Source organism: Microtus oregoni, unplaced genomic scaffold (assembly GCF_018167655.1).
Source record: "Microtus oregoni isolate MIOR12 unplaced genomic scaffold, Mior012 000034F_ref0000314, whole genome shotgun sequence".
In the NCBI taxonomy this organism is placed as follows: domain Eukaryota; kingdom Metazoa; phylum Chordata; class Mammalia; order Rodentia; family Cricetidae; genus Microtus; species Microtus oregoni.
In genome coordinates, this window is record NW_024543093.1 from 20,465,889 (window position 1) to 20,492,043 (window position 26,155).

The 26,155-nt window shown below is 35.6% G+C and overlaps 1 protein-coding gene across 2 annotated transcripts in view; it reads left to right on the forward strand.

Moving 5' to 3' along the window:
- The window catches only part of Gucy1a2 (guanylate cyclase 1 soluble subunit alpha 2), a 372,788-nt gene that overhangs the window by 115,926 nt on the left and 230,707 nt on the right, over positions 1-26,155 (forward strand). For both annotated transcript variants that reach the window (XM_041630148.1, XM_041630149.1), the window contains exon 4: positions 1,578-2,296. In XM_041630148.1, coding sequence (XP_041486082.1) covers positions 1,578-2,296 — 719 coding nt within the window. The remainder of the gene's footprint in view (positions 1-1,577; positions 2,297-26,155) is intronic.

Consider the following 26,155-nt stretch of genomic DNA (forward strand, 5'->3'; position numbering starts at 1 on the left):
TTGTTGTTGACTATTCTGTTTCTTCCCTTCTGGAGAGAGGGAACATCCTGAGGATGGTAGAGGTGAGGCCAGCCAATTAAACCACACACTGGTTTAATTGTTGTGTATTCTAATAGGCCATTGAAAAAGGAAGGAGGATTTTGGGAGGGTAACACCTCTGGCTCTTTCTAACATGAAAGGACAAGAAAAGAATTAGCATTACAGTCTGACAAACATTGTAGAAAAGTATTTTCAGTATATCACAGAGTTTTAAATGATTTATTCATTGGTATATGATGATATACACAGAATTACTCTCAGAGTGGGTGAGTGTACAGGTGTCTTTAAAACCACCCACAAAGGAAAAATCTAAACTGAAGAACTGTGGTAATTAATATTGATTGTCAACTTGAAAAAAATCTAAAATTGCTTAAGAGACAAGCCTCTGGACACACCTGCCAGGATGGGAGTAGGTTAAGTCAGATGAGATGATCCACCTTGACTGTGGGTGGCACTATTCTATGAACTGAATTCTACAGACAGAATAAAAGGAGAAAAGGGTCTGAAATCAGCATTCAACACTCAGTTTTTGCTGCTGTTCCAATTATGATGGAAAGAACCTTCAAGCTATGAGCCAAAATAAGCCTTTATTTCCTTAAAACAGCAGCAAAAAAGAGAATGTTCCACTCCTGTTTGATTTTCAGAACTCCTTATATGACAGATAGACTGTATAAGAAATGATATGTAAGCTATAGGTATTAATTTCTGTCAAAGTCGAAGGAGATTCCACAGTCTGACTCCATTCCTTTTTGGATAATACCTTTACTCCTGATTTTCCCTCACACCATCTTCAATAAAGGGCAACTCTGTGTGCCTGATTACCCCATAATGCATTGCTGTAAGGTAGAGTTTCTTTTTCTAGGACACCTGAGAATGAGTATGTTAAAGAAATAGACATCTTGATTCACTCTGCTCAGATTCCTACTCTACTCTTGGCTTCTTTCATTTTTGTGAATGAAAGAATGCTAGTCATTTGAAGTCCTACAATTTTATAAGTGTTTTGTTTCTTTTTCCATGGAGTCTATAAAAATGCATGATTTATTCTGTTAAGCTAATATAAACTTTATTTCCACTGGATAGCTTGATGCTTTTACCCTCACATGCACCATAGATTGTCTTTTTATCTATTTGGTAACTACTTTCCACTTAATGAGCGCATAGTTTTTTGTGTGACTGTCTGTGTTTTGTGTGTGTGTGTGTGTGTGTGTGTGTGTCTGTGTGTATGTGAGTGTGTGTGTTTTCATCTGGTAAGGATTAGTGAAATCATAAAGAAAAAGAAAAAATTGTATTATTTTAAATAATGAGATATTAAAGAGAAGATGAATTTCTATATCATTAGTATTTTAAAAACTCCCACTCTGGGGGTCAAGGGGAAGGAAGAGATGAATGGAAAAAGAAAGTAGAAACTGGGGACTGAATACAGGTCCTCTTTGGAGGCATTACATGCTCTTAATCACTTTAGATAAGCATCTTGAAAGCTATGGATCCAAAATCTTATAGCCCATGTTCCTAACTTTTCTATTCTCCTTTACCATTAGGTCTGAAGTTCCAGGAAATTCAAGAAAGATTTGGTGAGGAATTCTTTAAGATATGCTTTGATGAAAATGAGAGAGTCCTTCGAGCTGTAGGTGGCACATTGCAGGACTTCTTCAATGGTTTTGATGCATTGTTGGAGCACATTAGGACTTCTTTTGGGAAAAAGGCCACTCTGGAGTCATCATCTTTTCTATGCAAAGAGCTCCCTGAAGGTACTCTTATGCTACACTACTTCCATCCTCATCATACTGTGGGATTTGCAATGCTGGGAATGATTAAGGCTGCAGGAAAGAGAATCTATCACTTGAATGTAGAAGTGGAACAAATTGAAAATGAAAAGTTTTACTCTGAAGGCTCAAACCCAAGCAATTGTAGTTGTCTTTCTTTCCTTATCAAAGAATGTGAAACTATTCACATCACAAAAAACATTCCACAGGGTACTTCTCAAGTTCCTGCAGACCTCAGAATCAGCATCAGCACCTTCTGCAGAGCTTTTCCATTCCACTTGATGTTTGACCCCAGCATGGCAATTCTTCAGCTTGGGGAAGGCCTGCGAAAGCAGCTTCGATGTGACACTCACAAAGTGCTGAAGTTTCAGGATTGTTTTGAGATCGTCTCTCCAAAGGTTAATGCCACCTTTGAAAGGGTCTTGCTGCGACTCTCTACCCCATTTGTAATAAGGACCAAGTCTGAAGCTTCTGGTACTGAGAATAAAGACAAGGTACGTAGTCATAGACTCCAAATGCATGAAGGGATCTAATGTAATGGATAATTATTTCAGGAAATTACATGCTGGTCATAGTTGCAACTATTTAGGCAAGGAAGCTTGAAGCACTATTTATAAGATTACTGGTCCCTGAATGTATGTAGAAAAACTTGGCTGTATTCCCAGGCCTTTTACATAGTGTCTGCCTCATTTGTTAATTTATTTTGGCACATAAAAAGAAGACATTTACCTTTTTATTGATTTTATTGAGCTGTACATTTTTCTCTGCTCCCCTTCTCCCCTCTCCTTCAATCCTCTCCCATGGTCCCTATGGTCCCAAGAAGACACTTATTAATAATAGCCACAGCAATTATAAAATAATAAGACTCAATAAAAGTCTAACATTATAAATTCATGTCTCTGTGGACAAGTCAAACTGTGAGAGAAATTTCAACATGTGGGAATTGTCCAACTTACCATTCAGAAAACAAAGAGGAAAGCCTGATGCATTGTTATTATGATCTCTTTCAAATTTCAGTCTCAGAACATTCTATTTATGTCATGTATATGTCAAAAGAAAGAAAAATCTATTCTTCCAATGTTTGCTGTGAACTAATTAAATTTTAATAATCAAATTAAGAGTTATCCTCTAAACAACTTAATTTCTTGAGAAAACACATGCATAGTATTTTCAGTGTAGACTTCTATTTCTTGAGATCATTGGAAATCTTGGTCATAAAACTATAAGTAATTGATAAAAGATATCTGAAATCTAAATATAGCTGAGTTCAAGCAAACATCTGTCTCTTAGATACTTGTTTTGAAAAAGACAACAGTAAAGTCAATATGAAATGTAAGAAAAATCTCTTGTGACTACTTTTGCCTTTTTGGTGATATACTTTGAGCAATCCATAGGAAAAAAATTGTATGCAGAGCCTTGTCTCCTGCCTGCCTGTTTCTAAATTCCCAGTAGTAGCTTCCCAAATTATCACACAGAGGCTAATATTAATTATAAATGTTTGACTGATAACTCAAGCTTATTGCTAATTTACATTTAAAATTAACTCATTTTTGTTAATCTATGTATTGCCACGTGGTCAGGGCTCTCCAGTCTTCTGGCATCTTGCTTCTTGGGTGACTAGTTCATGTCTCCCCTGACTCCTCCTCTCTTCACCCAAGTCCTCAGTTTGATTGTTCTGCTTAATCTTATCCTACCTTGCCATAGACCAAACAGCTTTTATTAGCCAATGGGAGTAATACATATTCACAGCATCTAGAAAGATCATGCCATAGCAAAAAAAATCATGTTAATTTTCAGGGTAGATGTTTGACTGTATAGTCATTTAGTTTCCAATAAGGTACTTTTCAATCTCTTTCTACCAGGATAAACAGAGCTATTTTAGGCTGTTCTTCTGGATTCCAAGTGATTTGGGAAAGCTGCTCGTTTTCAGAATGAACAAGGAGGAAGAGGACAGAAACAAACACAAAACTGAATAAATGAATAATTGATCTGAATGAAAAAAATAAAATAAAAAGGGCATGATTACTCCTAGATGTGGCAGAGGAGACAGTTCATTATAGATACGTAGTTAGATACATAGTCAGAGGCAGGGATTTCGAGGAAAGTCCAGAGTGAACATGAGCAGATTGAGCTGGACCATGTTCAGGGAGGATGAGGGGAAAAGATAGGGGAAAGAGGGGAACCAAGTGTAGTAGTTAGGAGGTCAGAGGTCCAAAAGAGGGCAGTTTGTGTCTGGATTACATAGGAAAGAGAATCTGGGGGAAGGGCATCCTAGACCTCTCCTAGGATTGGAGAGTTCAGGGTAGAGGGCAGTGTATGTGAGCCATACCCTGTAACTGGGAGAAGTCATGCCACATCAAGCTTTGCCTTTTGCCCTGGGCTTGAAACTTAACACCACCCATATTCTGAAGTGTCTGCAATGATAAGTAAAAGAAGAAGTGGCTTCTGAGAATCATTGTTAATGAGCTATTAAAGAGCTTTATGAATGATTAGTTTTATGATTTTGGAGTTTAGTGGAAGAATTTTTTTTTTTTTTTTTGGTTTTTCGAGACAGGGTTTCTCTGTGGCTTTGGAGCCTGTCCTGGAACTCGCTCTGTAGACCAGGCTGGTCTCGAACTCATAGAGATCCACCTGCCTCTGCCTCCCGAGTGCTGGGATTGGAGAATGATAGATATATGAACTTTTATTTCAAATGGCTAAATAAAGTGATCTAGAAAATTCACCAGTAACATTTTTGTCATATAAGTCCAATGGTGTGGAAGTACTTAGGACAGACTTGGGTTCCGACTTGACACATTTTGATATTTTAGTTTAAAACTAACTAGTATTATTGGTCCTATTTGACCACATAAAAATATTCTATTAATATTTTAACATGTATGCTATATGATTGATAATTACTGTGCATTCTGAAGCCTTTTCAGATTGGGAGAAACTTGTCAAATGTGTATATTTTAACTACATTTGTAGTTGCCTTTTATTTTTTGTTTGTGTTTTGTTATTTTGAAATAGAGTTTCTCTGTGCAGCTGTGGCTATACTGGAGCTCACAAAGTAGACTATGCTGGCACAGAGATCTGTTTGACTTTGTCTCCTAAGTGCTAGGACTAAGGGAGTGCACGACTACCACACAGCTCTAGTTGCTTTTTAAACCTGTAATTATTTTAGCTTTTACATTTTGAGAATATCAAAACTGTCAGTTTTGTTTCATAAACCTTTAATATTTGGCTAGAGATTTTGAAGCATTTTTGACCTTAAAGTAAATGCTAGACTTTTAAAAATTGCTTAAGTGAGAATATATTTTTACAAATGTTAATTTCTTTATATATTATACAGATTTAAGGAAAAAAAAAACCCTGCAGTTTAAAGTTACTGCTTAGACTTCTTCTATATTTCGCTGGGCTTGGAATTCTATTTAATTTGTATACCAGGATGAGAAATAGACATAATGAGATGATGACTCAAATGTCAAGGCCCCCTGCCAGTTCCAATAATAAGGAACTGTGCTCATTGAGAGGATGCAATTATCATTTAAATATGTCGGTGATGGTTTAAAAATAATGTGATAGAAGGATCTTTAGTTAGAATGGAACAGGAATCTGTTTAACCTTATATTTACATTCGTGCTCACTCACTCATATTTTCCAGAATGAGGAATTTGTGATGCTACAGTTATCTCCAGTTGAAAATTTCTCAGTTAATGTCATAGCCTCTTGAAAAATAAAAAATCTTTTGAATTAGTATGTCACCAGATACCCTGTACACAATTTTAAAATGCAAATAAGAAAGAAAATAAGACTTGAAAAGTATTTTCAGTTTGTTAAATTTGATCTTGAAAGGAATCATTTTTTCATAAAAGCTATCCTTGATGGGTGAATCCATGTGCCGGTAGCCTCTCCTTCTTTAGTCAGCTCTAATAAGAAAGTACTCTCTTAAGATAACTTTAGGACTCTATTAGCAGGTCTAACATTAAAGTCTTTCATTATTAACTTTCTTTGCCTGTGCACTAATTAGTAATGAGCCATCAACTGTTGTTAAAAAGAAGAAGCCAGCAGTTCATCTTAAGCCACATGATGGCAAAACATTTTCAGATTTAACTAAAATGTTTGGATAAACCATGCTCTTTGTCATTTTTGCATTCCTAGGCACAGGTTAACTGTATAGCTGAGCTGAACATGAGTGATTTGATTAGACAGTAATGAAAGGAGGCCAACACCCTCAACTCCAAAATATGGACTTGATCCTGCTATATGGGTTATGGGTGTGCAATGGTAGCAACATTCATTTTTTTTTTGTATTTTTAAAAGCTAAACTTCCTTTTCATTATTTTCTCCATTTAGCATAGGTTGTTCATTAAAAATGGATAATCTTATGCCTTAATCAGTGGTTATGAAGAGTCACCCTGACCATGGAAATTTTATATAGGACAGCTGGCTATAAGTTTCAGAGTTTAGTTCATCAAGGCAGGGAAGCATGGTGACATTAATGCAGACATGGTTTTGGAAAAGTACCTGAGAGTTCTGCATCTAGATCTACAGGGAGCAAAAAGAATGAAAGCCAGCAGGACTGGCCTGGGTCTTTGACCTCTCACAGTGACAAACTTCCTCCAACAAGATCATATTTAATCCAGCAAGACCACACTTCCTACTCCCTCTTATGTAGTATCACTCCCAGATGACCAAGCATTCAAGGCTGTAAACCTATTGGGGACAAGTCTTTTTGAAACAGTCACATTCTATTCCCTGGCCTTCAAAACCTTATACCTATACTATAACACAAAAACATGGATTTAGTCCAACTTCAAAAGTCCTCATAGTCTATCATAGTCCAACACTTTAAAAGTCCAAAATTCAAAGTCTCTTCTGAGACTTAAGATGAACTTTTACTGTAACCTCCTGTAAAATCAGAACCAAAAAGCAGATCATAGACTTCCAACATATAGTGGTAAAGAATATACATTACCATTCCAAAATGGAGGAACGGGATCACAGTAAAAGAATTCTGGAAAAAAATAGTCTAAAATAAGGGCAAACTCCAAAAATTGCTTCTCTATGTCTGGTCATAGTGTTTTTTTTTTTAAAATAATTTTTTATTTATTAAAAATTTCCATCTCCTCCCCTCCTCCCATTTCCTTCCCACTACCCCCTCCCTCTACAGTCCTAAGAGAAATCAGGGTTCCTTGCCCTGTGGGAAGTCCAAGGCCCTCCCCACCTCCATCCAGGTCTAAGAAGGTGAGCATCCAAACAGACTAGACTCCCAAAAAGCCAGTACATGCAGTAGAATTAAAACCCAGTACCATTATCATTGGATTCTCCCTCAGCCCCAAACGTCAGCCACATTCAGAGGGTCCGTTTTGATCACATGCCCATTCAGCCCCAGTCCAGCTGGCCTTGGTGAGCTCCCATTAGATCAGTCACACCGTCTCAGTGGGTGGACGCACCCCTCGTGGTCTTAACTTCCTTGCTCTTCTTCTCCCTCCTGCTCTTCATCTGGACCTTGGGAGCTCAGTCCAGTGCTTCAATGTAGGTCTCTGTCTCTATCTCCATCCATTGCCGGATGAAGGATCTATGGTGATATGCAAGATATTCATCAGTGTGGCTATGGGATAAGACCAGTTCAGGCACCCTCTCTTCTGCTGCCCAAGGACATAGCTAGGGACATCCTTTCGGACACCTGGGAACCCCTCTAGAGCCAAGTCTCTTGCCAACTCTAAAATGGCTCCCTTAATTAAGATATCTTCTTCCCTGTTCCCATAACCACCCTTCCTCCATCTCAACCATCCCACTCTCCCAGGCTCTCCCCAATCCTCCCCTTCTTCCTTCTCTTTCCCCCTCTCCCCTTCCCTCACCCACCCCCACCCCTGTGCTCCCAACTTTTGCCTGACGATCTTGTCTACTTCCAATTTTCAGGAGGATAAATATATGTTTTTCTTTGGGTTCACTTTATTATTTAGCTTCTCTAGGATCACAAACTATAGGCTCAATGTCCTTTGTTTATGGCTAGAATCCACCAAAGACCATATTCATCTTTTTGGGTATGGCTTATCTCATTCAGTAAAGTGTTTTCTACTTCCATCCATTTGCATACAAAATTCAAGATGTCATTGTTTTTTACCGCTGAGTAGAACTCTAAATGTGTATATGTACCACACCTTCTTTTTCCATTCTTGCCTTAAGGAGCACCTAGGTTGCTTCCAGGTTCTGGCTATTATAAATAGTGCTGCTATGAACATAGTTGAACAAATGCTTTTGTAGTATGGTTGGGCATCTCTTGGGTATATTCCCAAGAGTGGAACTGCTGGATCCTGAGGTAGGTAGACTCCAAGTTACCTGAGAAACCGCCACACTGATATTCAAAGTGGTTGCACAAGTTTGCATTCTCACCAACAATGGATGAGTGTTCCCATTACTCCACATCCTCTCCAGCAAAAACTATCATTGGTGTTTTAAATTTTAGCCAATCTGACTGGTGTAAGATGGTATCTCAAAGTTGTTTGGATTTGCATTTCCCTGATCACTAAGGAGGTTGAACATGACCTTAAGTGTCTTTTGGCCATTTGATTTTTTTCTGTTGAGAATTCTCTGTTCATTTCAGTACCCCACTTTTAATTGGGTTATTCTGAATTTTCATGTCTAGTTTCTTGAGTTCTTTATATATTTTGGAGATCAGGCCTTTGTCTGGTGTGGGGTTGGTGAAAATCTTCTCCCATTCAGTAGGTTGCCTTTTTGTCTTAATGACAGTGTCCTTTGCTTTACAGAAGCTTCTTAGTTTCAGATGGTCCAATTTATTCATTGTGGCTCTTATTGTCTGTGCCACTGGGGTTATACATAGGAAGTGGTCTCCTGTGCCTATGTGTTGTAGTGTACTTCCCACTTTCTCTCCTCTCAGGCTCAGTGTGGTCAAATTTATATTGAGGTCTTTAATGTATTTGGACTTGTGTTTTGTGCATGGTGATAGATATGGATCTATTTTCATTTTTCTACAGGTTGACATCCAGTTATGACAGCACCATTTGTTAAGGATGCTTTCTTTCTTCCATTGTATAATTTTAATTCCTTTGTCGAAAATCAGGTGTTCATAGGTTTGTGGATTAATATCCAGGTCTTTGATTCGATTCCATTGGTCAACATCTCTGTTTTTTTGCCAATACCAAGCTGTTTTCATTACTGTAGCTCTGTAATAGAGTTTGAAGTCAGGGATGGTAATGCCTCCGGAAGTACTTTTATTATATAGGATTGTTTTAGCTATCCTGGGTTTTTTGATTTTCCATATAAAGTTGATTATTGTTCTTTCAATGTCTATGAAGAATTTTGTTGGGATTTTGATGGGAATTGCATTGAATCTATAGATTGCTTTTGGTAGAATTGTCATTTTACTCTTATAATGGCAATCATTTCATTGGAGTTGTCTGATCATTTTAGAGATTTAGTCCACTGTAATCATGGCAGGGACCATGGTGCAATGCTGGTAAACATGGTGCTGAAAAAAATAACTGAAATTTCTACATCTGAATCTGCATGAAGCAGAAAGAGAGAAAGCCACTGGGGTTGGCTTGGGCTTGAAACCACAAAGCCCAGCTCTAAAATCACACACTTCTGCTACAAAGTCCACACCTACTCCAGCAAGGCTTCACCTTGTATTCACTCCCAAATAATGTCACTACCTAATGATCAAGAATTCAAACTTATGAGCCTTTGTTATGCAAACCACTACTAAAATTAATAGATATTAATGTATATATAAAATTATACACACAATATTTATTTGTAAATATTTTGTTGGCATGTATGTATGTGAATCATGTGTCCACAGAGATCATAAGAGAATATAGGAGCCTTGGACCGGAGTTAAATAGTTGTAAAGTGTCATATGCTTGTTGAGAATTGAGTGTAACTCTTTTGAAAGAATAAAAGTGCTTTTAAAAGTTGAACCATCTGTCCAGCCCCTTTTTGATTGTAAACTGATTCACAATCAATACAAATTCAGTTAGAAATACTTTTTGGCTTGTGCTTTAATTTCTTAAACAGCATTCATATTTAACATTGTTCTGTACATATGTGAAATAGACTTTTTTGGCTACACAGTCTTATGGTGATCTTGAAAAGTAATTGGAGATTAGCATTTAATCATATAATCTTGACCCACTAAAAGACTGAAAGATACTCTAAGGTTAATTTCAATGGAGCAGACATGCATATAGAGTTCCATTAGAAGCCAAGGTAATGATGGCCAACAAAATCTTTCTCTGTGTGTAAAGTCACAATGCATGGTGAAAATGTCAGCTGAGTGAAAAAAAATGCCTGTGAGACAATGATCTTATATAAGTCTTTATAATTTCTGTTATGATTTCCATATGGAAAGAATGAAAGCAAAATTAACAATATTTGTACTCCAGTTTTGGGGGGAAGGTTTGAGACAGGGTTTCTCTGTAACTTTGTAGGCTGTCCTGGAACTAGCTCTTGTAGATCAGGCTGACTTCAAACTCACATAGATCCACCTGCTTCTGCCTCCTGAGTGCTGGGATTAAAGGCGTGCCACCACCGCCTGGCTTATTTGTACTCCTTTTTAAATTTATTAATTACTTTTCTCATCATTGTACCAAATTGCTTAACTGAAATAATTTACAGAGGCAAAGTTTATTTGGCCTAATGGTTTCAGAGGTTTGCCATCTGTGGTAGTGGGGACAGCATGGCAGGGTTCATGCTGGAGTCTGTAGTAAAAACTTCTCACATGTTGATGGATGGGAACCAGAGAATTTGAGAAGAATAAGAAGTAAGTATACTATTCAATGACTTGTCTTTAATGATCTTGTGGCTCCAAAATATCTTAACCTCTCAAATAGTAACATATGATAGGACTCTAGTATTCTAATACATGAATTTAGGAATGACATTTGATATTCAAATTATACCAGATAGATGCATTTATGTGAGGTTATTTGCTCACACTGATTCCTTTCTTTTCTATAAATTTAGTGATCTAGTGAGTTCAGATTAATCTTCAAAGACAGCAGAGGGATTTTGCCTCATCAATCATGAAGAATTTATGTTTTTATTGAGGATAATTTAAAACACTTCTCTGACAGCTTAAGTATCGCACCTGAAAAAATTACTTGCGAGGATTAAGTGGTATAATCCATTTAAAATTCTTAACATCTTCTGCTCAAGGGCTCAGTGATAAATAAATATTTATGATCCTCATTTCTGCCAGTCATTTCTCATTTCCCCTTGTAGCATTCTCCTACCATTTCTCTGCATCTTTCTTGCCTTATAGAAGAAAGTGCTTAGTACCAGCAGTAAATTTAATAATTTAAATAAATTGTAATCTCACAAATGTCTTAAAAAGTAGAGTTTAGGCTCTGCTTTTCATCTTCATATAGACCACAACCTTTACAGATATTTTTATGTTTTGCTTTGTACATGCATATTTTTATTCATTAAAATGTATCATTTCCTTTTCATACTTATGAAAATTTTTAAGTCAAGTTTTATTACACATATTCACTGATATCTTTGTTTTTATTTGTCATAGCACCATGTAGTCATTTCTAAAATTCCAGAAAGGTTATCATAGGCAAACAGAATGGCAGCAATAGATTTTTCCAAGCAATAAATTAAGTGGATTCTTTTTTTATTTATAGCAACACTTCAAAGAACTTTAATAGCATCCTGAATGGAGGCCAGAATTTGAAATATATCATCTCTGGAACAGGACAATACCATTGTTATCTTTCTCTACTTTCATTCTCAGCATTATCATTGAGAAAAAGAATAGCAAAATCAGAATTCTTCATTATTAATAATGTCTTCACATCAGACTTATTTATCTAATATCTCAATAAGTCTTGAATAAGAATAACATTTCCAAGAACCCAGGAAGAAATTATCTCACCTTTCTGTTAGCAAATTGATTTATAAAATGTTCCTTACTTTTCTTTAGACAAGTACAATCTTATTTATGATGTGACAATCTAAAAATCCCAAATATATTTATTAATTTTACAATATCATGATGAAATTGCTGAAAGACAAATTTCAGTTTGTTGTCAAGATCCATGATTGACTTCAAGTTAAATTTAATTTAATTTAATGAAGTGCAAACATTTCATTCTTTTCTGAGATCTTAACAATTGATTAGAGAATATGAAGTACTGAACTTTGGATTTGGTGGGAGATGACTTGACATTTGTTTTTTTTTTTTCTATACATTACTAAAACACCAGACATAACTTAATTCAAACTGATTTGGAATCCTCTTTGCTCTTCTAAATACATGAGGTACTTTTTAAATGTGATATGTTCTTTAAGGATTTCATACAATATATTTTGACCACAATCACCCTCCACTCTTTCCCTCTACTTCTTCCAGCTCAATCTCCATCTTCCCTAGCTCCCTCCACTTTATCTCTTCCCTTCAACATATGTCTCTTCTGTGATGTTTCCTGATCCCGCTGTTCTGCAGATGTATCAGTACAGGCATTTACAGTCAGCTTTTCTCTGCACTTAGATCAGATGTGGCTTTTGATAATGGTCCTCATCTACTAAAAGATGCATCTTTAGAGACAGGAAAGAGTTAATCATACCTGTGTATATAAGAGTAATTATTTAGTATACACTTAGAAATTCTATATCACAACTTATAATATACCCAAAGGAATCTATATGTAGTATCTTTAATTTCAGTTTTTGTGTTTCTCACATTTCTTGAACTGCCTTTAAAAATAGACAACACAAATTGAGATTTTTATGTATATGCTAGCTATGTTCTCTCTTCTATGCCCATGCCTGGTCAGTGTTCTTTTGCTGTGAAGAGACACCATGACCATAACAACATTTATAAAAGAAAGTACTTATTTGGACTTTCTTACAGTTTCAGAGGTTTGCTCCATTATCATTATGGTGGGAAGCATAGTGACATACAAGAAGTCATGATGTGGTATAGCTGGAATTCTACATCTGGATCTGCATACAGCAGAAAGAGAGAGCCACAGAGCCGGGCTTGGGCTTTTGAAACTGTATCGCCTGCTCTGGAGGCACACTTCCTCCAAAAAGGTCACATCTACTCTGCCAAATAATGCCACTCCCTAAGCATTCAAGTATACAAGCAAATCCAGGCCATTAATATTGTTCCTATATAGCTCCTGTATTTTCTAGAAATGATTCCTTAACATTCAGATAATTTTACCTGTCTGTAGACTCTTAAGAGCATATATTTTACCAATTTAATTTTTTCTTACCAAAATGATTTCAATTTTGAACTTAAAAAGGAGATGCCTTCTATTAGATATCAGATTTTATTTAGTTACAGTATAATAGATTCTGAAGGCAATAATTAGTCTCTTTAGTTTAAAAGATTCATACTATCTTCATGTAAAAATTGTTGCTTTGTTATTGAGGTAAGAATACATTTTTTAGTCAGTCATTTTATGATTCAAAGTATTAAAAACTGGGAATTTGTTTGGAAGATTACCTAACTTTTCTTTTGGAAAGGATTTCTCATTGGTTAGGAATATTTTTTAGTGAACATATAGTACAAAGATATTATAAGAGGGTACACCTGACTCACAGGATTATTGGAAACCTTTTTCTATTCAAAGATTATTGGTCTCATTTATGACCAATCTCTGCCTCTATTGGTAACCATTCCCCGACTTCCATCTTTATACATTCGACTTTCATCGACATTTCTATCATTGTAACAATACAATTCACTGGATTTCATCCATGATGTAACATGTATCAGTAGCCTATTAATTTCTGTTATTAACATTTCCAAGCCACAGATATGTGCATATTGAACAGTGCCTATCATTCATCAATTCACTGGTGGAAGGACATCAGATGAGTTTAGATTTGTGTTATTATGAGTAATATCACAGTGACAACTCACATACAAGAGTTTTCATTGGCATTTCTCATTTCTCTTGGGTAACTCATAGGAGAGAGACTATGTCAAATTGGAAATAATCTCTGCCTCTATTGGTAACCATTCCCTGGTTCTTTAAAATTTACTAATTGTTCTCTAAGAAAGCTATGTCATTTTCCATTTGACCATCTGCATATGAGGTCCAATAGTTTTATAACTATACCAACAGTTTATATTGTTTTGAGTGATCGTCTTCCTATGGAATGTAGTATCTCAAGTTTTAATTCACATTTATCTTATAGTTAGTGAAATAGCACATTTTAATGCTTATTGATAATAGGTTTATTTAATTTTGTTATGAATCATCCAGCCATTTCTCATTGCAGTTGTGTTGGTAGGTAAAGACTAGTTTTTAAGTAGATGCTTCTATTATACTTGAAAACTGGTACCCCCAAATATTCATTTTTGTTAACAGTGTGTTCTTGAGGAGTATAATTCACTAAATATAATTCACTATATGTACTCTTGAGGAGTATAATTCACTACATTCTAGTTACTGAAAAGAAGTAACATTAATGTTCAAATCCCATGAGGGTCTTGGTTATTTTTCCTTCTCTCCTAACAAAAAACCATTTGTATTTATCATATGTGTAAAAAAATCTGACCTTATTTTAAAGACACAATCAAAGGAAAAGAGTTGACCTTTTACTCTAGCTCTTTAAAAGAGTCATGAACTCAGTTCTTGACAGGATATGCTCATTTCTATTGTTACTGATGGTTTACCCTAAGAAGAATGTGATTACATGTCATGCTCTTTCAAAGGATTGAGATTTCAAGTACACATTTTAAAATTAGGAAAATATTAATGATTCTCTGTTGGCCTATCAACACAAGCTGATAAAATCTTCCATTTTAAGAAGAATGGTGAGGATTTTTATTTCTTCATAAACATAACAGAGAGTTTATACTGTAGTTCATTGTACCTTGAATTTTGCATTTTTTTCTTAGCATACATATAAACCTATAATTGCCCCAAACAAGAGATAGAGAAAATTCATACAAACATTTTACATTTAAAGGATTTGGAGGGTCTAAAGATACAGCTTAGTTGCTTGGACTGTCTGTTAAGCACAGGGATGTGAGTTTGATTTTTCAGAACACAGATAAAATAATAACACAAGCACAAGGAGTACTCTTGTAATCTCCAAGCTTTTAGAGACCTTGTATACTATATACTTATTATTCTGATATATTGTCCACTCTATATTATTTTATATATACTACTTATATCCCACATCACCTCCAATGTAAACAAAACCTTCCGAAGTTAGATCTCTTACTTCTCCTTTTATTTTATACTAAGTGATAATATCAAATAAATTATGTATAGTTCTTATTTTGTGTTTCTTTATAATCTTCTTAGTTTTATGGAATTGCATATTTAATAGATTTAAAATCTTTAAATCTGTCACTTTTCCATTTGTAAGTAGATAATGCCTTTTTAAACTTGAATCGACAGTACTAAATTATATAAGGGAATTAATTTTATCTCAATTGGAGACAAAAATCTCTCATTTGTTTTAGATAAGGATCACTATATGCTATAAAAATGTGTTCTGTTTTCTTAAGGGAACACAATCTCATAGGCTTCATGTATGATTTATCTCCTTTAGTTTTCCCCAGGCATTTCTTTGAAGAGAATTAGTGTTTCACAGTATGACCTTCTAGCTAATGCATTGTTTAACTTATAAAGCTGTTTTTCACCCCTATTATATACCAATTTAAATTAATCTAATTTTAAAATGTGTTGTGCCACTTCTCAAAATCTAAATATAGAATATTCACATATCAATTTGTTTCCCTCAACAACTAACTAAGTAATTTCAAAAGGAAGGGATGATTAAATGGATTTGTTTTGAATTGTTCTTTATAATCTGAGTAAGGCTCAGATCTTTTTTCCTGAGGAGGAAAAAATTAATCAGAAACTTCTAAATTCTTTTGATAGTATATGCCTATCAAAAATGAATGCATAAAATTTTAAAATGACACTCAGTAATCTAATTTATGTCATCGTTTTATTGTTGGTATTTAATATTTGTGGTGATATTTTGTTTTGGCTAGGACATTATTTTCAAAATATGCTATTTGTCTGTATTTTAAAATGGTTTTGATCATTAGCATAGGTTCTTATCAGAACATTAAGGTATCCATAAACTATTACTATTATAGTATTAGAAATATTTTTAACTATAAGATATTTAAGAATCAGTTTATTCATCTTGTTCAAAATTGGGTTGAAAATTATCTAATAATTCTTTCTGTGTTTCTTTTAAAATTAAACAAAATATTTAAAGATTTATATTCATGTAACTTAAATTTGAGATCCAGAATTATTGACATTGTTTATCCATTAAGACGGTTGAAAATTTAAATTCAAATTCTTCCTCATTGTACACAATTGACAGGCAGTAGGAGAAAATATGTATCCTGAAGATTCGTCAGAGAGAAAGCAGTAGTACGATGCAGCAAAACACCATAGTTATTAAGAACTGTGTAGTTTAAAAACAAAAAGATTTTCTTTAAAAGTAGGGTTGAAATACATATTTTTCTATCTATTTTTAAAATTATTTTACTAACTAGGTCATTTAAAAACTTTCTTTGGATTTTAATTATTTTAATGGATCATGGATTTAATGGATCATGGTAACAACACCATCCTTAAAAGCAGCGTGATAGCTCCTTGGTCTCTTGAAAAGATCATGACTTCAAGGGGGCAGTGATAAAGATGGCAATGTATGCTTGTTGTGTGCTCAGTACAAGGACTGTTTCAAGAATGTCCATATTATCATTGAACCCCCAACATTTCTGTGAGATGGGTACTGTCACAATGTCTCACCACTTATGTGGATTTGACATTAACTATTTTCTATAATCTTTGCAAGCTAAGGGCTTATGTTTACAGAAAGAAAAAAAAAGTTTTTATGAGCTTCTCAAAACTTCTAGATTTAGATGAGGAAATTAAAATATCAAAAGGGTAAGAAAGCTTTCCAACATGATGTAACTAGTACCTTCATGAAAAGTGGCATTTGAACTCTATAGTCTGTATTATATGTCTTGAAATAAACTTTAGTAGATTATGCTGATGTAATATCATCCAATATATGTTTCCAACATTATTTTGCAAGATGAAACTGCTCTAGGCATTATAAAATTCTTATTCTTGTAGAGTTTAAAATGAATTTGGAAAACAAGAATATAAGCATATAAATGCCATAACATAGAATATGTGAAGTTTTCCCAGGCTTTATTGTGACAGTGAATTTATAATCCCTTTATTTTGATACAAGCTAAATTCTTTCTAAATATCACTTGTAAATGATTGTTCGATTGTTCTTTAATACAATTATTTATTGCCACATTTTATATTGACACATTTTTCTAATATTTCCTCCAAAGCTCTGTCTGCTCTGTTTGAAACACTGGTATAATTTAAAGTGGTTTGCACCCTGTTAGAAAACTATATGGGATTCACAGGACTTGGCCTGTTGCTTGGTCGTGGATCTCTGCATTTGGTTCCATATGTTACTGGATGAAGGCTCTATAATGGTAGTTGTGGTATTCACCAATTTGGTTACCAGGAAAGGCCAAATTTGGGCACCCTCTCTACTGTTGTTTACTGTTGATCTTAGCTGGGATCATCTTTGTGGATTCTTGGGAATTTACCTAGCTCCAGGTTTCTTCCTAACCTCATAGTGGCTCTCTCTACCAAGATCTCTCATTGCTCTCCCACTCCATCTCTCTCTCCACTTGATTATCTCATTCCTTCATCTCCCATTCCTTCCCATTTACTGCATCCCTTTGCCCCCAGTTTGCTCAAGAGATCTCTTCTAATTCCAATTCCAAGCGTGATCCATGAATCCCTCTTATGGGCTTTCTTGTTACCTAGCTTCTCTGGAGCTGTGGATTGTAGTACAGTTATCCTTTGCTTTATGTCTCCCACTTTCTCTCTGCTCAACCATCCCATTCTCTCATGTTCTCATCACCCATTTCCTGTGCTTTACAGTTTCCCCTTACCCCCTATTTTACCCAAGAGATCTCCTCTAATTCACCTTCCCAGGGTGATCTATGTATCCCTCTATGGGTCTTGCTTATTACATAGCCTCTCTGGAGCTGTGGCTTGTACTCTGGTTATCCTTTGCTTTATGTCCCCCATGGGACCAAGCTAGTCCCTTCATATGTAGGAGACAATGGTGAAGCTAGGACTATGTGAGGGGCTTCTGGACCAGAATCTATTTCTGGTACAATAGCTGTTCAATGTCAGCAATAAAACAATGATCCATGTTTGAAATGCTTGGCTGAAAACACAGAGGACAGCAACAAACGGTCACATATGTGACTGGCCAATTAAAATCTCAGGATCTCTTTTGAGGATCAATAGTTATACCTATAAACATGCCTGATAAGTCTATTATTTTTCACTGGTTAAATGTAATACTGAGGAAAATTTTGAAGAAAAACATGGAGGAAGTGAATGGAAAGCAGTATTTCTTTTCAATTTTCATCTTAGCAAATACTAAAATTTGAAATGAAAATGATACAAGCACAACAACATTCTATTGAAGAAAAAAGAGAGCTAAATTATAGTGGGAATGCATACTAGCGAGATGTACCAAACCAATTTTAAATGTTAGGTAGTGATTATGCGATTGTGAAATCCATATTTATTTTTCAGTCCAATTTATGGGAATTCAAATAACATTTTGAAAAGTATGATTCAATTGTAAAACAAAACACATGGTAAAATTATCTTTCATTAATTAGTGTCCATATTTAAACACCAATTGCTAACTTAAAATAATTTGGTTATTTAAACAACAATTCTCTAGCCATCAGTGTAATCTGCCTGGTATAAATGAAAAAATTACAAATAAAAGGCTGATAAAATAAAAGGCCCTCATTCATGGTGTTCTGGATGCTGTTTTTCCACACTCTCCCATGATAACCATACATATTGATAGGTTGCCAGTGAAGGGACTTGTGGACACAGGTTAGACATCACCATCATCACAGAAACATAAGCCCTCATATTTTCTGGATTGGAAATTTAGACCAGGCTCCTCTGTTATCAGAGTGGGAGAACAGAAGAACACCTGTATTGCTGTCTGCCTGGTACACTGGAAGGACCTAGATGACAACCAAGATTCCTTTCTCCAGTCATAGCCGATGTTCCATGCTATGTTTTGGGGAGAGATATATTAGAGGACATGAGGATAGTGTTGGGATTCAGGCATTTTCTGGCACCTGGCACCTGGTAAATCCAAGCAGTACCCTGGCCAACCCAGGGTCCTATGGCTGCTATGTTACTCACAGATACCAAAGTCTCTTTAAAAGACAAGCTCCACCCACTCCCATTCACCTCACGTTTTTACAAATTTCTTTTCTTTATTTTTTTAAAAAAGAAAACAAATTATCTTTTTTTTTTTTTTAGTTTTACATACCAATTCCAATTCCCACTCCCTCCTCTCCTCCCATTTCCTCCACCTACACACCCCACCCCACCTCCCATCCACCACTCAGAAAGGGTAAGGCACACTGCTTTGGGGAAGGTCCTCCTACCATATCTAAGCTGACCAAGGTAGCCATCCAAAGAGAATAGGTTCCCCAAAAGCCAGTACAAACAGCAGGGATAAATCCTGGTTCCACTGGCAGTAGGCCCTCAGTCGACCTCAGCCATACAACTGTCACCCACATTCAGAGGGACTAGTTTGGACCTATGCTGGTCCTTTCCCTGTCCAGCTGGAGTTGGTGATCTCCCTTAGCTCAGGTAAATTGTTTCAGTGGGTGTCCTCATCATGGTCTTGACCTCTTTCCTTATATTCTCATTCGTCCCACTCTTCAACTGAACTTTGGGAGCTCAGTCCTGTGCTCCGATGTGGGTCTCTGCCTCATCAATTGCTTGATGAAGGTTCTATTGTGATATTAGTCTGACTATAGGGCAAGGCCCCCTCTCCTCTATTGCGTCGGTTCTTAGCTGTGGTCATCCTTGTGGATTCCTGGGAATTTCTTTAGTGCAAGGTTTCTTGTTAGCCCTATAAGGCTCCCCCAATCACAATATCTCTTTTCTTGTTCTTATCTCTGTCCTTCTTCCATCTCAACTCTCTGTCCCCTCAAGTTCTCATCCTTTCTCCCTTTCTCCCCTCCTCTTCCCCTTCTGTCTTCTCTTCTCTCCCCACCCCCATGTGGGATGACAATTTCTAATCACTTTATATGTTAGAGCTGAAGTCCTTCAAGTACTCATTATATTAGATAATTCCAAATATTGATACAATATTCATGTTATACACAGAGCTTTAAGTTTTAAAATGTTATTATCTTTGTTTTACTTATAATCATCACCATCAGCTTATTTTCACATTTAATATTATCACCATATTTGTATTTCATGGTCATGGTGTGGACAACAGCAGTCAAAGCTTTGTATTATAGAACTTCAGAATCAAGAACAATCAGTAAATCAAACGAAGGCTGGTTACAATATGATAGGATAGCTGAATATGAACCAACATAGCTGTATCACCATTTGCCAATTTTACTGAAGTAATTCTGTCACTAAATTTTTTTCCTCTAAATAAAAACTTAAAATATAATGAGTTGTCTCTTGGCTATGTAAAGTAGGTATTGAACTGTATATGGGTACTGGTGTCAGTAGAAAAACTGAAGGAAAGGTGTACAACTGTATGAAAATTTGGACAGGTCCTGACATTACATTTCAGACCCTTGAGTATTCGGTGTTTTTTTATAGGAAGCTCATATGGAATTAAGTCAATAACATTGTGAAACAACTGATATAATTTTTAAATTAAATTAATTATATTATTTTACATCCAGACCATAGTTCCTCCCCTCTTCTCTTGTCATTTCTTCCCCCCACCTCTCCTCTGTCACCTGCCCCCACGATCCACTCTGTTTCTATTTCTGTTCAGAAAAGTACAGGCCTCCCACAGATATTAATAAAACATGTCATATATCAATTTGCAGTAAGGCTTAGCACCTTCCCACTTATTAAGGCTGGAAAAAGTAACTCTGCATGAGGAGGTACTGAAAAGCAAGGCAAAGCATTAGGGACAACCCCTGCTCCCATTGTTAGGAGTCCCATAAATAGACAAAGCTACACAACTGTCACATATATGTGTGTAGCAGGCCTGAAATGTACACATGCAGGCTGCATGGTTGTTATTTTAGACTCTTTGAGCTTCTATGAGCTGAGGCTCATTTGTGGGCTCACAAATTTGTGGACTCCAACAATTCTTCCTCCCTCTCTTTATCAGGATTCCATGAACTTAGCCTAATGTTTGGCTGTGGGTCTTTGTATCTGTTTCCATCAGGTACTGAATGAAGGTTCTTTGACAATTGGGGTAGACACCAATCTATGAGTATAGCAGAATATTTTTTGTCACCATTATTGACTTTTTTTTTCAATCATGTTTGGTTCTATCCTATGTCTCTGGGCCATCCAGTCTCTGGGTACTGGCACTCCAGACAGTATTAGGAGCTGTTTCACTCTCATGGCATGGGTCTCAGGCTGGATCAATCATTGGTTAGCCACTTCCATAATCTCTGCACCGTCCTTAACCCAGGACATCCCATAGGCAGGACAGACTGTAGGTCAAAGGTATGGCTGGGTTAGTGTTCCAATCCCTCTACAGGAAATCTTGCCTGGGCACAGGAGATGGCCAATTCAGGCAATATATCCCCTATCACTTGGAGACATAGCTAGTGTCATCTTTATAGATTCCTAGGTGTTTCCCTTACACCTGGTTTCTACCTCACCCTGCAATGACCCCACCTTTCCAATAATCTCTTTCAGTACTCTCTTCTCCATCCACCACCCAACCTGATCCCTCACATTTACATTTCCATCTGCCCCAGACTACCCATCAGATCTCTTCTATTTCCTGTTCTCAGAGAGATCAAAGTGTTACTCCTTTAGGCCTCCTTGTCACCTAGCTTCTCTGGATCTGTAGACTGTAGCATGGTTATTGGTTTACTTTACACCCAATATCCTCTTATAAGGGAGTACATACGATGTTTGACTTTCTTGGTCTGGGTTACCTCATTCAAGATTAATTTTTTTGTTCCATCTATTTGCCTTCAAATTTGATGATGAAGAAAATGGAGAGCTTGTCTTCTTACTAATTTTATGAGAACTGATTTGAGTTTCTATTTAATTTGATGTTGGCTATAGGCTTGTTGAAAGTTACCTTTACTATGCTTAGATATGTCCCTTGTATCCCTAATCTTGCAAGGACTTTTATTATGGGGGGGGGGTGTTACATCTTGTTAAAGGATGTTTAATCATCTAATGAAATGATCATGCGATCTTTTTTCTTTCAATTTATTTATACTGTGGATTATATTTACTGATTTTTCTATGTTGAATTATCTCTCCATCTCTGAGATAAAGCCCACTTGATTATGGTAGATAATATTTTGGTGTGTTTTTTGATTCACTTTGCAATTATTTTATTGAGTATTTTTGGATCACTATTCATGTGAAAAATTGGTCTGTAATTCTCTTTCTTTGTTGAGTCCTTATTTGGCTTTGATATTAGGGTAACAGTGACCTCATAAAATGAATTGAGACATGTTCTATCTCTTTCTATTTTGTGGGATAAGTTGTTGAGTATTGACATTAACTCTTGCTTGGAAGTCTGTTAGAATTCTGTGTAAAACCATCTGGCCCTGGGCTATTTTTGGTTGGAAGACTTTTAATGACACCTTCTATTTTAGTGGGAGTTATTGATGTATTTAAGTTGTTTATCTGATCTTGATTTAACCTTTGTATGTGGTAACGATCGAGATAATTGTCCAGTTCATTTAGGTTTTCCAGTTTGATGGAGTCAAGGTTTTTAAAATATATCCTGATCTCCTTGATGGTTTTTGTTATGTCTCCTTTTTGTTAATTTTGATATCCTTTCCCTATCTTTTAGTCAGTTTGGATTTTTTTCTTGTTTTCAAAGAACCAGCTTGTGCATTTCAGTCAGTTTTATTGAATATAACATTCTTATTTGTTGTCTTTGTTTGTATTGATTCCAGTCCTCAGATGGATAATATGTTGTCTTCCATTTCTTTTGGGTGTGTTTGCTTCTTTGTCTTCTGGACCAACCTTCTTAATGATGTGACACTTTAATACAGCTCCTCATGCTGTAATGACCCCAACCATAAAATTATTTTTGTTGTTTTTTCATAACTATAATTTTGTTACTATTAAGAATCATAATGTAAATGTCTAATGTGAAGTATATCTGATATGAACCCCATGAATGGACTATGACCTAAAAGTTGAGAATCACTGTTCTAGAACTTTCAAGTGTGTTGTTAAGTTACTAGTATGAGATCTTTTCAGTTTTTCCATATAGGCACTTAATTCTATGAACTTAAACACTGCTTTCATTGTTTCCCATTAGGTATGTTGAGTATTCACTTCATTGTATTCTAGAAGTTATTTCATTTATTTCTTCACTTGACCCATTTTACATTCAGTAGAGAGATTTAAATTATATAAATTGTGAGTTATAAACTTGTAAGTTTTCTCTTATTTTTGTTGTTTTTGATATCCAGATTAATCTATGGTGGTCTGATATGATACAGAGAGTTATTTTAATTTTCTTATATCTATTAAGATTTGATTTGTGTCTGAGTAGGTGAGCAAGAGTACCTATAACAGACATTTTTATTACTGATGGCAAGTATCTGGAGAAACAAAGTAAATGTAGTATGTATAAAATGATCTCTGGATTGGGGGTACATCGTGTTTTCCTATTTTACTGGATTGTTAAAATTTAATTTTATTTTTTGAATTCCACTCAAGCATTATTTGGTGAAGAAATGAGGTTTTGGGGGTAACTTACGAGCTCACAAGCAGCTATAGAACTGAAGAGTTGGCCTCAGCATAGGAAAGGACCCACTAGTGTGCACCCCTGGAGCTCCGTGTGGTTAACAGGGTTCCCTCCTCCATAGCAAAGACTTGCTTCTGTCTAACCTTGGTGACAGGAGTTTTTCAATCTTGTTATTTCCCTTGCTTCTTGAGCCTTTTAATTCTGTGAGTTGAGTCTTAAGAGGGAATGTTTTAATTCAGTAAAAATCATACATTTTTATATTTAGCATATAATGTCAGATTGATTATTTCTGGTTTGTAAAGTTTTCTATTATATAGCATGTATTCCTTATGTTGTTGTCTGTTATCTGAATTTGTATTTCTTCTCTATGTACTACTTCAGCCATTTCCCATCTTTCTTTCTTGCTTTTCCCTCCTTGCTTAAACAAATACTTATCAAAGTTTAAGTGTGTGTTTGGCATTCATGTCTTCATCTTAGAAGTAGATGCCCTGTACGGAGCTCCAGTCTTCATGATCAACCAGGAATGATCAGATAACTGTCCCTATACTGAAACAATAAATTTATGCATTAGCATCAGTTCTTTTTCCTTGGTTGACTAGGGTAGGTAAGAACACTGGAAACCATATCCAATAAAGGTTTCCACTAGATCAAAGTTTAAGTCTGTAGTGGGAAGGGTGGCTTGTTCTTCCTGACTAGCTTAGACCCGAAATAAACACAAAGAAACTGTATTAATTAAATCACTGCTTGGCCCATTAGCTCTAGCTTATTATTGACTAACTAATTTAACCCATTTCTATTAATCTGGATATCTCCACAAGGCAGTGGCTTACCAGCAAAGTTTCAGCAAGTCTGACTCTGGTGGCTCCATGGTGCCTCTCTAACTCTGCCTTCTTCCTCCCATACTATAGGCCAAGCCAGTTCTTTATTCATTAACCAATAAAAGCAACACATAAACAGAAAGACCTCCCACACCAGAGGTCATCCTTAGAAAACAATTTCTAGCAGTCTGTGGTGGTTTAAATATGAATGCTGTATAATGGTTCTATAAGTGTTGCCTTATTGGAGAAAGTGACACAGTTCAAAATGAAATCTTTGGTGGATGCAGGCTGATGGATAACTTGACTTTCTTTGCTCTTTCTTCTTATCTTATAGAATGTATAAAGTACTATGCAGGACAGTTTATGAGTGAGATTTGAGAATGGCATACATAATTACCCTGGGAAATATTTGGTCACATTAACTGAAAGAAAACAAGTGAGATACAATTATGTATCTAGACTATAATAGAAGATGATCAAACCTGAATATGTGGTAGACATGCACATGTCAACACAGACACAGTTACACAGAAACACATGCATACATAGGCACACAGTAACACAGAGCATAACAGAAACTATTACCTGTTTCTCTGTTCAGATTTCCTTCTCTTTCAAACTTGTTCTATGAGCATTAAGTTAATGATATTTCTCATCTTCTCAATCTAAAACACTTGATAATAAATAACTGTGCAAAGTCTTTCTCTTTGTTCTTCTTTACTTTTCACGTTGTCACTAGCTTTCACTTGCTATGTTTTGAATGTAAAGTGTTCCCCACAAATTCATGTGTTTGAACTTCTGATCTCTATCTGGTAGCACTATTTAAAAATGTAGAAACATTGGGAGATTGAGACCTGATAATGAGTTATTGAGGGTAACCCTTCAATTTTACAACCTAGAATAGCATGCTTTCTTTTTGGTTATCTGCTTCCTGACTGCAGACGTCATATGACCAGCTGCCAAACTTGTAAGCTGAAATAAACTCTTTTTCTTTTAAGTTGCTTCTTGACAGGAATTTGGTCACAACAATGACAAAAGAAGTTAACAGACAATGTCTCATAGTCATTTTTTCCTGTGTAACTTGGTATATCTCTTTAAAATATGTAACTATCTGTGTGTTTTCAAATTGATATAAATGTTTTGTGTCTCATGTTTACCTGTTTGCATTATCTAGAGATATGTGGTTTTCTCTTATTCTAAATAAATCTGCTGTTGAGTTTTTGAGTTCCACTGCATCTGCTAAATACTTATAAATACTTATTAGTGAAAGGGTTAAATGACAAGGATTATACTTTCTAGTTTCTATGTTTCCTTCCTCTCTTCAAATTTTGGTGAAGGAACCCCACTATCATTTCTGTAAATTTTTAATAATGTTTTTAGCATCCATGTTTGAATTATTTCTATTATATTTGCTGTACTTAGACCAATAGATATACAGTTATTTTATATGTACTTAATTTTATTTTCAATCATATAGCAGTCTGCCTAAAAGATTTGACGTTTAGTTTTCATTTTCTTGAAAATTGTATAGATAGATTTATTTACATAGCAATATAATTTTTTTTTTGGTTTTTTGAAATATGGTTTTTCTGTAGCTTTGGAGCCTGTCCTGGAACTAGCTCTTGTAGGTCAGGCTGGCCTCAAACTCACCTGCTTCTGCCTGCCGAGTGCTGGGACTAAAGTTGTACACCCCCACAGCCTGGCAGCAATATAATTTCTATACCTTAGCTTCATCTTGAAAATTTGTAGGCAAGTGGCTATCTATTCACTTAA